This window comes from Arachis duranensis, chromosome 8 (assembly GCF_000817695.3).
Source record: "Arachis duranensis cultivar V14167 chromosome 8, aradu.V14167.gnm2.J7QH, whole genome shotgun sequence".
NCBI lineage: Eukaryota > Viridiplantae > Streptophyta > Magnoliopsida > Fabales > Fabaceae > Arachis > Arachis duranensis.
Genome location: NC_029779.3, coordinates 39,728,577 through 39,740,678, shown reverse-complemented (window position 1 = coordinate 39,740,678; position 12,102 = coordinate 39,728,577). Strand labels below are relative to the sequence as shown.

The window sequence follows — 12,102 nt, the reverse complement described above, 5'->3', positions numbered from 1 at the left end:
ATCTCCAACTAAACAATCGCCTAACTGAAGCAACCATTTAGCAAATTTCTCTAAATCTTGGGTGCAACAATTTGAAGTTTCTCTAGGAAGGCTCATGTTGTCCCTTAATTGCAAGACATGGCAAGAATGCAATAGAACGAAGAATTAATGCATGCGTGTACAATATCCTCCTAAGAACCATGCGGAATCACAGACAATATTTGGTGAAAGTCACCACCAAGAACAACAACTTTGTGCCACCAAATGGAACATCGGGATTAAAGCTATCAGTAAAACGAAGAACATCCCTCAAGCACTTGTCTAATGCTTCATAGCAAAATTTGTTTAACATAGGTGCTTCATCCCATATAATTGATTTTGCAGATGAAATAAGATGTGCCAAAGGTAAACCTTGTTTAATATTGCAAATTGAATCTTGGTTAACACTTAAAAGAACTTTGAATCGCGAGTGAGCAGTTCGTCCATTAGATAACAACGTCGCAATACTACTCGATGCAACATTCAAAACAATCTGACCTTTCGCTCTAACTAAAGCAGATAATGAATTCTAAAGAAAAGTCTTTCTAGTTTTATCGTATCCATAAACAAAGAACAATCCACTCATATTGTTGCAAACCGCACAATATTGTGTCATATACAGTCCTCTAGTAAGGATTTAATTGGTTAACAAAATCAATAGACATCGTTAACGACTCGTCTCTATTGAAGTTGAGCTCATCAAGAAGCAGAGAGTCATGAAGGTCAATTTTATTAAATTAATCAGGAACTGGCATATCAACAAATTCTTCAAGAGATCTACCATTGTTCGACAGCAACTTCTCAAGTAAAAGCTGAATATCTACACCCAAAAAATGAAAAAGATGTTAATGTTAATAGCACAAAATTCAATAACATAACGATCAAAAGATAAAAAGCAGAAGCATAACCAAATATAATTTGTTATCATGTTCGTGTTAACGTGGATACCTTTGTATGTAGTTCAATTGGTTGTCATACATGGATCCTCGTATTCTGTCGAGAGTGCCTATGGAATTCCTCGGCCACCCACATGGAGATTTTTACACTGCGGTTGTGCCGCTAATATTTTTCAGGTGGATTGAGATTCTTAACATCGACAGAGTCTTGCATCAATTTGGGGGAAAGCAAGGACCGCTTAACCCTCCGTTGAAATATCTTCGCAGTGGGTTATATGACTCTTTCCAATCACCATAAATTTTAGCAATTGCCTTCTGCTTTGCGTGCCAAACCTTCTTGTAAGAAACCTTGTACCTGTATGCTAACTCTACTGATCCTTGCAACACCTTTATGCAAATAGTCGCATCTGCATGAACCATGGAAAATATATGCTGGCAAATGACATTGCTATCAAGTTGAACATGATCTTGCGACATCGAGCTTGCCAAACAACTTTGAGGCCCTTCATATTTTTGAATAACCCAAAATCTGGAAGACCTCGTCTTTGCAACCTGTATTGTCCAACGACAATGGTCCCCAAACTGCTTGCATCGACATACATACCAAGTTTGATATGACTCTACCACCTCCTATATACTCCTGTATACATACCAAGTTTGTACTTCTATAGATGTTGCAGTTCTTGATAGCAAGCATAGCTGTTTCTCTATTGAGAAAGTTCAGTCCAATCTCCAACTCCATCTCACCCGACAAAGCATAGTTGCTAGATCTGTCTTCCGCGGTAGTCGAGTTCATCGCTACATGATTTAAAGATAGATAGTGGCCTGGAGTACCGCTGGATACAGCACCACTCCCCACCATACCAACTGATTTAGCACGAATTGGAACATCCTTCTTGCGATAAAGCGGTTGGGTTGCGGGAAAAACTTCTGCTTCTTCACTGCTGTCATCTTTAATGTCATCTTCATCAGACGTGGCTGCCAACCCATCTGTAATACCTTCTAGGTATGCAACACGGTTGGAGGGGATGAAGGTGCATGGTGATTTTCTATATTCTGTTCTGACATCACAATGGCGTTAGAGGCAGGACTACAGGCTCTACCAATTTCCTGAAAGGGCATGAAATCTGCCGATCCGAAATTTCTTAGCTGCTCCACATTATTAGATCTAGAGGAGCTTCCGTCAACATCTTGAACATTCACACATAGTTCTAACGAATAGATACTTCCAATGCTACGATGATAAGAAAACATCATCGAAACATGTTGGTCAGATTTAATTTGCATTTTATGATACGCAAATGATTTGGCAACTGCAACTAGCATTCTGTAAGTTAACTTCATGATTTTCTTCTTTTCAACCTACCGGTATTCATGAGAGTCAAAATTTTTAGCTCTTGCAACGATGTTTATAGCGGGATCATTATCCAAAGTGGATCATCACAAACAAATGTAATACCTTCAGATGTATGAGAAATTTCTCTATTTGGATATACGATGACATAGACATTTTCAAAAGGCATAGGCACAACAAAATTACTAATTGCCATATTTGATATACAAAGTGAAGTGATGGAAGAAAGATTGTGAAGGCGGAAGAGGGATTGTGAAGGCGGAATACACCGTATAAAAAGTGTGAATTCCAGGTATGGTAGCACACTGGTTGCCACAACAATTTATATAGCAAAATCCAGAACCCATTTCGCGTGCGATACACCTAACTTGCTCCATTTCGCGTATAGTACCCATGATTTGGAGGTCATTTCGTGTCTGCCCCCCTTGACTTGCTCATTTTGTGGGCACCAGTGGTGTCTCGGCTCCAATGCCCCAATTCGAATTTATCAGGGGAGAAATGACTCTGCCATGTTAGCCTCATTTCGTGGCTACCAACCTTAATATGGAGGCAAAATCTAATTTGTGGACACCAAGCTTGAAATGGTCAAGCGTATTTTCAGAACACTTTTGATTTTTGCGTATTTCGAAAATAAATATATTTATTTTATTTATTTATATAAAAAAATTTTAAGGAGAACTTTTTTCTAAGTTTTCTTTTAGGATTTAGTGTGTTTTTTTCTTATTTCATTATCAATTTTCTTCGACTACTCACTTGCAATATTAGGATTTTTGTTAATTTCTTATTCTCCTTAGTTGTTTCTCCAATTTTTAGCTTTATTTTTACATTTCATATTTTTCTATTTTTAATTCAAATATTTATTTTAATAATGCTTTGTAAAGAGTTGGATATGAATGGCTAAACAATTGTGTTAGCTCAAGGTTTCAAGGGATTCATGAAGATGCTTTGAAACTCATTTTATTATAATGCGTCATTATTTTTTTCACTTTCTTTCTTCACCTTTACTTGTATGTTTATATTGAATAATATGGGCATCTAAGTAGAGTAAGCTTATTGTGTGTGATTATTTATGATTATGGATATTTATGCATGATAAATTAATTATTAGGTATATATTTATTGATTAATTATTAGAAAAATGATAATTTAACTTTTTTTATAATATCATTGTAAATATAATTTTTTTTTGCATTGTATATTTTCATGAATTTAATAAAAAACTGCCATTATTAAAACATGAGTGATAATATTATTTTCAATTATTATATGTTTAGTGAATGATGAAGGATAACAATTCTTGATTGAAAAGAGAAAGTAGAGAAAATTAATTTTTAGTTAGTTAGTATTAGCCAATTTTAGTGTTTAGGTTATAATTTAGAATTTAGGATTAAATATTTATAAATTAGGATTTAAAATTTAAGATAAATAAAATAAATTTTAAAAAGTTAACTGATATGATATTTGTTGCAAAAAGTTAGTTACATAGTCTTATTTGATTGAAAATTATTAATATAATTGTGCAATCCATGTTTGTTGAATGCCAATTTTGGATTTCTTAAGAATTTTTGAATTAGCTCCTTTCTTTTCTTTTCTTTTCTTCTTTACTTGCTTTTCAATCTTGCTTAAAATTGTTTCTTATTTTGTTGAATAAAATCAAAATCTTTTGAAAATCCAATCAACTGTAATACATCCTTTTAGAGAGGATTCCAATCAACTATAGTACATTCTTTTTTAATTAGAGAGGATTCCAGTTACACTGTGACTACATTAATTATGATATAATTTTTAGTTTACAAAATTATATTTTAGTGACTAGTACAATAATCTAGCTCGTAAATCTATTGGCCAGCGGCAAACCCTTAAATGGAGCTCAGTACTGTGACGAATTAGTCATTGACCTGCCGGGTTGGGGAATACTGTGGGAAACCAAAAAAATATTCTCCATTCTAAACAACAGAAAGTAGTTGAAAAAAAAAAAGATGTAGCGAACACAAGCTTTCATGGCATTTAAGAAAAATGAACTAAAATAATTATATTTTCAAACATGCATAATATAGCAAAAGCAGTTGTAGTAAAATATTATAAACAATTCGTAACAAGTAAAAAATAATAACGGATATGTTATTATCGGAAATATATATTTTTATTATTTAATTAAACATAAGCCAAATAGGCAAAAGTATAGGGACTCTTTATACACAAAATATCTTTTTTTTCTGGCTTACATATTTTGTTTTTGAAATGTTCTTTCCACGTGGGCCTCTTGTTTGCCTCCTCCACACAATAATGACCTTGTCATTATCCCCTTATCCATGCTATACTCCTATACCATTGTCCCTTTTGGAAAAATAAAAATATCTGATGCAAATTATCTATCAGATTAATGCAACTACTTCATCACACTACCATTTATCTATTTGAGCAAAAAGATCTTTATTAATTACCATGGCAGCTCTTTCTCTTGGGCAATGTTGCGGTATCAAAGAAGCACCAAGCAATGAGCTCAGAAACAGGAACAACCCCAGAGTTGTTATTCTACTATCTTGCCAAGGAAGAGGACCTGTCAACAATTCTACTCATGGAGAAAAGAAAGACATAAGAGGAAAGATGACCCTTTTGAAGCTATTCACTGGTTTTGAGATGCTTGGGAAGAATCTGAAGCAAAATTTGAGTCCACAGCGAAAGGGAGATTGGAAAGACTTGTTGCTTATGAGTTTATCTTTTGCTGTTTATGTGTATATATCTCAAAAGCTAGTTTGTGCCTATTTCGCTTGGACTTCTTTACCCAAGCATATGTGGTAGTTAGTTACATGTGTCAATGAGATCATTTCTTTCTTAATTCTTAATATCCTTTTCCCCCTTTTTCCTTGTTGGCCGTTAACTGAAATATGTTTTATGGGCATATAAACAGAGGAAGGAACTCCATCACTTTACTGGTGTCTTGGTGATGCTGGAAAGGGAACAAAGGATTGAAATTTAATGCAACTCAATTACTCTATTTCTATCTAATTTTATGATGCAACAATAATAGGACGGTTCAATCTCATGTGAACACACTGCTCTAAGAAACTAACAAATTTTTAATCCATTCAATCAGAAAAAATCATTACGTTTAGAAGTTTAAATATCTCCCAATTAAATTATTCTAATTTTTTTTTATGTCTAAATATGGAAAGAAACAAAGCAAAAACTATCCTATATACGAACGAATGATTTGTTAGAGATCAACACAAAACTCAAACCAAATAACATGATTAGAGTTATTCTTGGCACCATATGGCAGCTCTATTTGCTTCTTGAGACACCCACTCAAGGTGAACAAGCCAAGAACAAGATAAAAACTCCTGAATCTTGTGAACTCAATCTGTTACCTCAGATGAATACCCACTTGTAAGTTCATGCATGATGGGCAGAATGTCAAAGGTAATCTGTTTCACATATAATATCCCTCAAATCGCAATTCCAATCTAAAACCAGCCCCCTCCAAACAACAAATAATTCACATTTGATGATAGATCATGGATGAATGCTTTCAGAGCAGCCCGAGATTCAATCTTCCTTAGAATCTCTAATCATACACCCAAATTCTGCTGAATTTGAATCCATATACAAACTTGCATTACAATTAACTTTAAAACTGTTGCCTACCGATAGTTCCCAACACAGACAATTTTAGAGAAACCTAAAAGCATTGTTTCAATTTTTGTAAATCTATAAGTTCTTGGTGGTAATTCTAGCCAATTATTCTATTGTTCAAGTACCCTTATGTTATGACTCATTTTGGAACGAGACACTTGCCATCCCACCACGCAATATACCACCTTTACCTATACCAATGTAATTGCATAACCCACTCTTCATCTCACCACTATTGCTCTCATTAATAACATCAACCACACCAATGACCACCATCCCTTCCCTCCTACCGCACCTTCAACCTTCACTGCTACTACAATCGTCGCTTCTCTCTCCATCCGCTTTTGCCTCTTCCCTTTTCATTGCCACAACCGCACAACCCCATGCCTCCACCATCATAAACCCAACCTTAACTCTATCTTTCAATAAAGTATATATTTTTTTTAAAAATACAATTATAAAAATGATTTCATTCTATGTAAAAGCAGTAAATTATATCTCTAGAAATAACACATTAACTATCCCATGAAAAAATTTTATATTTTATAATGTTGTATTTATTATTTTACACATAAAAAGTAATAAAAAAAATATTTGTCTAAAGAAAATGAAAGTTTAATAGAAAAAAATAGAGACCTTTGTATTTATTAAAGAAAAAGCCTAAATAATTGCTTTCAAAGAGTAATATGGAACAAGAAAAATATTTCTATTTCTGACTTATCCATGTTTTACGGTTTATTACCTTCCTCTTATTGCTCCAAATATTGTATTCCACAATCTTCATATCCTTATTCTCCTTTAAGTGATCCTCTATTGTCTCCTGAGGCTAAGCTATGAACCACACAACAAGTAGCTTGGACGAAGGGAAAAAAAAAAGCTTTGTGGTGATTAGTCACTAGCAAAAAAAAAAAATGAGAAAGAAAAAATATTGTTCGTGTAGATCAAGACTGCAGAGAAAAACAAAATAATGTAGAAAAAGGTATATCTGAGCAAAACGTAAAATTTTAGCTTGTCAACATGGCTTTTGGTTTTCAAGTTTCAACCACTCAATGTGGAGCGAAGCTAGGGACTCTCATATTTGAAGTTGGCAAAAACTTTATGGTATACATTGGTATGATCATCTTATGTAGTGGTTTACATTTTCTACTAAAGCTTTATTCACAACCCCGAATTACTTCTCAGATAATTGTAAGTTTATCTCTACCGCTTTCTCTCTTTGAAACTACCAAATAAAAGAGAAAATTCTTTTAATTATGTTATTCATATATTGCAGGTAGGATTAATTTTGGGAAACATAGGATTCATACGTAATTTACTTACAAAATTTCACAGGACCTTCGGATTCATAATTGATTTTGGTATGATGTGTTACATGTTTGTGTTGGGGATAGAAATGGATCCATTTATACTGTTTAAAAGACCTTCTAGATATGCTCAAGTTGCTTATGGTGGCATACTCTCAACATTTATTATAGGATTGTTGATAACTCCAATTACTGGATATTTTCTACACCAACCTAGATTATTAGAATTCACCATCTATCTATGCACACTTCTTTCAAGCTCTGCCTCTCCTGTGTTAACCCGTTTGATAACTCATCTCAAAATAGGAAAGTCAGATATTGGACAACTTGTCATTGGAGCAGGGATGCATTCGGATTTTGTGTGTTCTTTACTCCTTTGTATTGGCTACATTATTTCGCCAATTCCTTTGTACTGTGAAGCTTTGAGAAATGAGCATGCTTTAGAAAATCATAAGAAGATAATTAAGACTCAAATTATCATGGGTTTGGTAGTTTTGGGTCAGATGATGGTTGTATCCCTACTATCACCGTTATTTATGAACTGGGTTAATAATGAAAACCCAGAAGGTAAACCCATGAAAGGGTCACATTTGGTGCTATCCCTTGCTTTCATGGTTCTAATGTGTGCTACCTCCCCTTTGTATGGTTATCATCCAATTTTAAGTGCTTTTGTGACAGGGATTTGCTTACCAAGAGAGGGTAGACTATCAAAATGGGTTATAACCAGAGTAAACTATTTATTAACCATCATATTCCATCCTATCTTTTTCTTGTGGATGGGATATGAAGCCGATTTTCGCAAGTCTGAGCCTTCAAATATAGGAACATGGATAAAATTCTTTGTACTACTAATTGTAAGCATGACTGGAAAAATTGTTGGAACCATAATTTCTGGAGCAATGCTTGGCTTTCATTGGCCTGATTCGGTTGCAATAGGATTGCTCCTTACTATGAAAGGCCATCCTCATATCTATCTAGCTATCAAAGGAAAAACTTGTGATGTAACTATTTCTACATGCATTGGGATGATAATTGCAAGTTTTGTGACAATTGTGCAAGCCCCATATGTTGTAGCAAATATAATCAAGAGAGCAAGAAAACGGACACGTACTCATCAGATGGCTCTTCAACTTCTTGATCAGTCAAATGAGCTAAGGATTCTCCTATTCGTTCATGGACCGCACAACATTCCTGCATCAATCAACTTCATGGAGATATCACGTGGCAACACAGACCCTGGCATTCTAATCTACGTTGCTGACATGATTGAACTTACTGATGAACTTTCGGCCACATTAGAAAGGGATGAAGGGGTTCATATGGCAACTATTAAAGATAAGAAAGTCATGGACATGAGGGACCAAGTGACCAATTCTTTTCAAAGCTATGTAGCCATTGATGGCGATGGAGTTACACTGAAAAGAACTCTGGCACTCTCAACCATCAATAACATGCCGCAAGACATATGTGTTTTAGCAGAAGACTTGATGATTTCTCTTCTCGTACTTCCATTTCATAGGATCCAACGTCAAGATGGAACATTGGATGCTGGTAATCAAGGTTTCAGATATGTCAATAGAAAGGTAATCTCTTATTTATTTAAAAACCTTGTTATGGATTAAAACAAATTTTGATGAACGTACTTTCAAAGACCAAAGTTTACATTCCATTTCCCTTCAAAAATGAAAACTTGATCTTCCTATGTTATTTGTACCAACAATATTAACTTCAATCCTTTCCAGTGAGAATGGTAGTCCATGTTTTTTGTTCTGAACCCAAATGCATACTACAAACCAAAAAGCCAATTGGTAAATATCTCCACAACTGAAATTGGTAATTGATACACAACTGAAATTGGTAAATCCATCTAAAATTGATATGGACAACATATGTAGATGAGTTTGATTTTCTTTTCAAGTCTTATAGTGAAATTGAGGTCTTGGTGTAATTCATTTTATGCGGTAAGTACTATATTGAGCTCCTGTATTTATAATACCTTTGTTGAACAGGTACTAAGAAGTGCCCCTTGTTCTGTTGGAATTCTTGTTGATAGAGGCCTTGGAAATATTGAACGAATATCAAGATCTGAAGTAACAATAAATGTGGCAGTTATATTCATTGGAGGAAAAGATGATAGGGAAGCACTCGCTTATGCTAGTCGTGTGTCACAACATCCAGGAGTCAAACTTACAGTAATAAGATTACTAGTAGATACTAATGCTGAGTCTTCTAGATTAGTAGGATATATGGTGGTTAATCCAGAGCAAGAGCAAGAGAGACAAGTAGATGATGAGTATTTTGCACAATTTTATGAAAATCATGTAGTTGGAGGTCACATTTTGTATACGGAGAAGCATCTAGCAAATGCTGCCGAGACCTTTTCTACTCTAAGATCATTAGAAGGATTGTATTCATTGGTGATTGTGGGAAGAGAAGGTGGAGTAAACTCTATATTGACAAGAGGGATGAACGACTGGCAACAGTGTCCAGAATTGGGACCAATAGGAGATGTTTTGTCGGGACCTGATTTCTCTACAACTATGTCTGTGTTGATCATTCAACAACATAGACTTAAAGGAGAATTAGATGGATTGGATGAGGACTTCTCTATCATGTAGGTGTTAGATGAATTGGTAGTGTTCTTAGCTATAAGAAAACAATAAAAAAATAGATAGGTAGTATAAAATTAGACACAAATTGTAGTAAAGAAATAGAAAAAGGAATAGAGGTAATATGTAAAAAATGATAACATACTATATATTATCCTATTAAAATATTAAAAATTCAAAAGGATGTGAATTTTTTTTTACTTTTACAATGGCTTTAAAATTACACTGCTTTTCTTTGAGAGATTAAAGTTCAGAAAACTAGATTCATTATTAAATGAGTGCAAATAAAAAAATTCAAAGGTTTTAAGATCTCATTAGAATTTATAAAAATATAGGGGTAAATCACAAAAAATACACCAGAATAACTTTGTTGCTGACAAAAATACACTCAAATTTTATTATCGACAAAAATGCCCTCAAATAATTTAAAAAACGTAACAAAAATGTCCAACATTAAATATGTATTCTAAAAAAATACTTTAAAGATTGAATTTTAATGTAATTTTTTGCAATCATGATTAAAAAAATGAGATATTTTTATCTTTAAATTTTGGTGATTTTTTGCTTAGTATGTCTTTTTCTTGTGTTTTTTTCGTCAACAACCAATAATATTTTTAAAAATAAAATAAAAATATAAAGATCAAATTTTTATTCCATTTTTTGTGAGTATTTTTTAAATAATTATCTAAATATTTCAATAAAATTTTGGATCAAATGCATAAGCGATTTGTCAAATATAAAAATTGTTTGTCACTTATAAAAAATATTTTTTTTAATTTTTGTTGCGTTTTTAAATTATTTTAGGTATTTTTATTGATAATAAAATTCAGTGTATTTTTTTCAACGACAAAATTATTCAAATGTGTTTTTGGTAGTTTACCAAAAATATAATAAAATAATATATTTATAATCTTTATAAACTATTTTGAGAAGGTTAATCAAGAAATTTGTCAATAATTTAATGATATTTTTTATTGGTTCATCAATAACATTTTTTGTCAAAGTCAAATTTTGGACAGATGAACATTTTCTGATTAACACAATTTGACAAGTCAATTCGATATAGTCTTCGTAACACTCTTCAATATATATTGACAGGTTGTTAAAATTTGACAATATCCACATATTATTTAACCTTTGAACATTTATTGTTAGAGGCATACATATATTTTTTTTTTTTTGAAAAAATTATCTTGTTCCAAAATTAGTATCAGCTAACTTATTACACATGTCGTCTTTGCATAAGTTCATACATCTATAATAGATAATAAAAATAAAACTTAAAAGTAGCATACTATATAACTACACATTAGAACTTCAAAAGATTAAAAATATTGAATGTCATTTATTCAAGATATCTTGAAACTTGTTGGCTTGTTGCACTATCTTGAATGTCATTTCTTTTCTTTGAACTAGGATGTTATTCTCTAAAGAGTCTGAACCAATTTGCTATTTGTAATCAATGAACATCAATTAGTTTGGGTTAATGATCTAAGAGTGGAAAGTGGACTATGGAACCATCAACTATTGGAAGAATTTTTTTTTTCAAGGAGATCTAATCTAGAATTCAGACACTCTCACCAAGTAAAAATGAAGATACAATTTAGTGGGGTGTTAATAAAGCTCCTTCTTTATAAGCAGTTCCCATCCACATCACCAATTTGCCCAAGATTCCAGTTAGAAATAGAATTGGTGACTTACTGTCTATTTCTTTGTAAGGAATCAATTGGAGTCTGAAAACGAAGCACACTGCAATTAATATTCTCTGGAGCTAGCCAAGGTAATTTTCTACAAGTGATGCTGGGATAAGGTCCATGACGATGGTGGCTCTAATCTGTTGGACTATATTAAAGCCTAGGAATAGGTTGATCTTTGAGCAGAACCAAACCTCACTAGAAGTGATTATCGCTGATTCAAGTAACTTTGCCAACAGTTGAGTGTGCTACAAAAGAATAGAGCGTTTTAAGCCACTAGCTTCATCTTTTATTTTCTCCTTCTTATATTGTACTGCTTTTATTGTGACCAGTTGTGTGTTTAAAGTTGGTTGGTGGGAGACTCCCTAATCTAAGGTGATAGGAACATATAGTGAATAACTTGATTAATTTCTTGAAATGCTTATGTTCTAGGAAAATACCTGAAATTAAAGTGGTATAGGCCTAGACGTGAGGTTTAAACTCTTTAGAATAAATATTCCGACTTGTTCACCAAAGGGGTAAAGCTGTCCGACGTCTTCGAGTGGATGATGGTAGGAGGATACCTGTAAAAAATTCTAATGCTTAAGTTAA

General features: G+C 33.2%; 1 protein-coding gene across 1 annotated transcript; it reads left to right on the top strand.

Annotated features, from left to right (window-relative positions):
• The first annotated feature begins 6,696 nt into the window (after positions 1-6,696).
• Positions 6,697-9,996, top strand: LOC107462859 (cation/H(+) antiporter 28-like). The gene is made up of 3 exons (XM_016081541.3): positions 6,697-7,092; positions 7,178-8,791; positions 9,218-9,996. Exons 1-3 carry the CDS (start codon positions 6,922-6,924, stop codon positions 9,824-9,826), a joined length of 2,394 nt encoding a protein of 797 aa, XP_015937027.1. The 5' UTR covers positions 6,697-6,921; the 3' UTR covers positions 9,827-9,996.
• The last annotated feature ends 2,106 nt before the right edge of the window (positions 9,997-12,102 follow it).

Coding starts and splice junctions, on each gene's coding strand:
- LOC107462859 (XM_016081541.3), top strand. CDS start 6,922: ATGGCTTTTGGTTTTCAAGTTTCAACCACTCAATGTGGAGCGAAGCTA. Junction 7,093..7,177: donor GAATTACTTCTCAGATAATT/GTAAGTTTATCT, acceptor CATATATTGCAG/GTAGGATTAATTTTGGGAAA. Junction 8,792..9,217: donor TCAGATATGTCAATAGAAAG/GTAATCTCTTAT, acceptor TTTGTTGAACAG/GTACTAAGAAGTGCCCCTTG.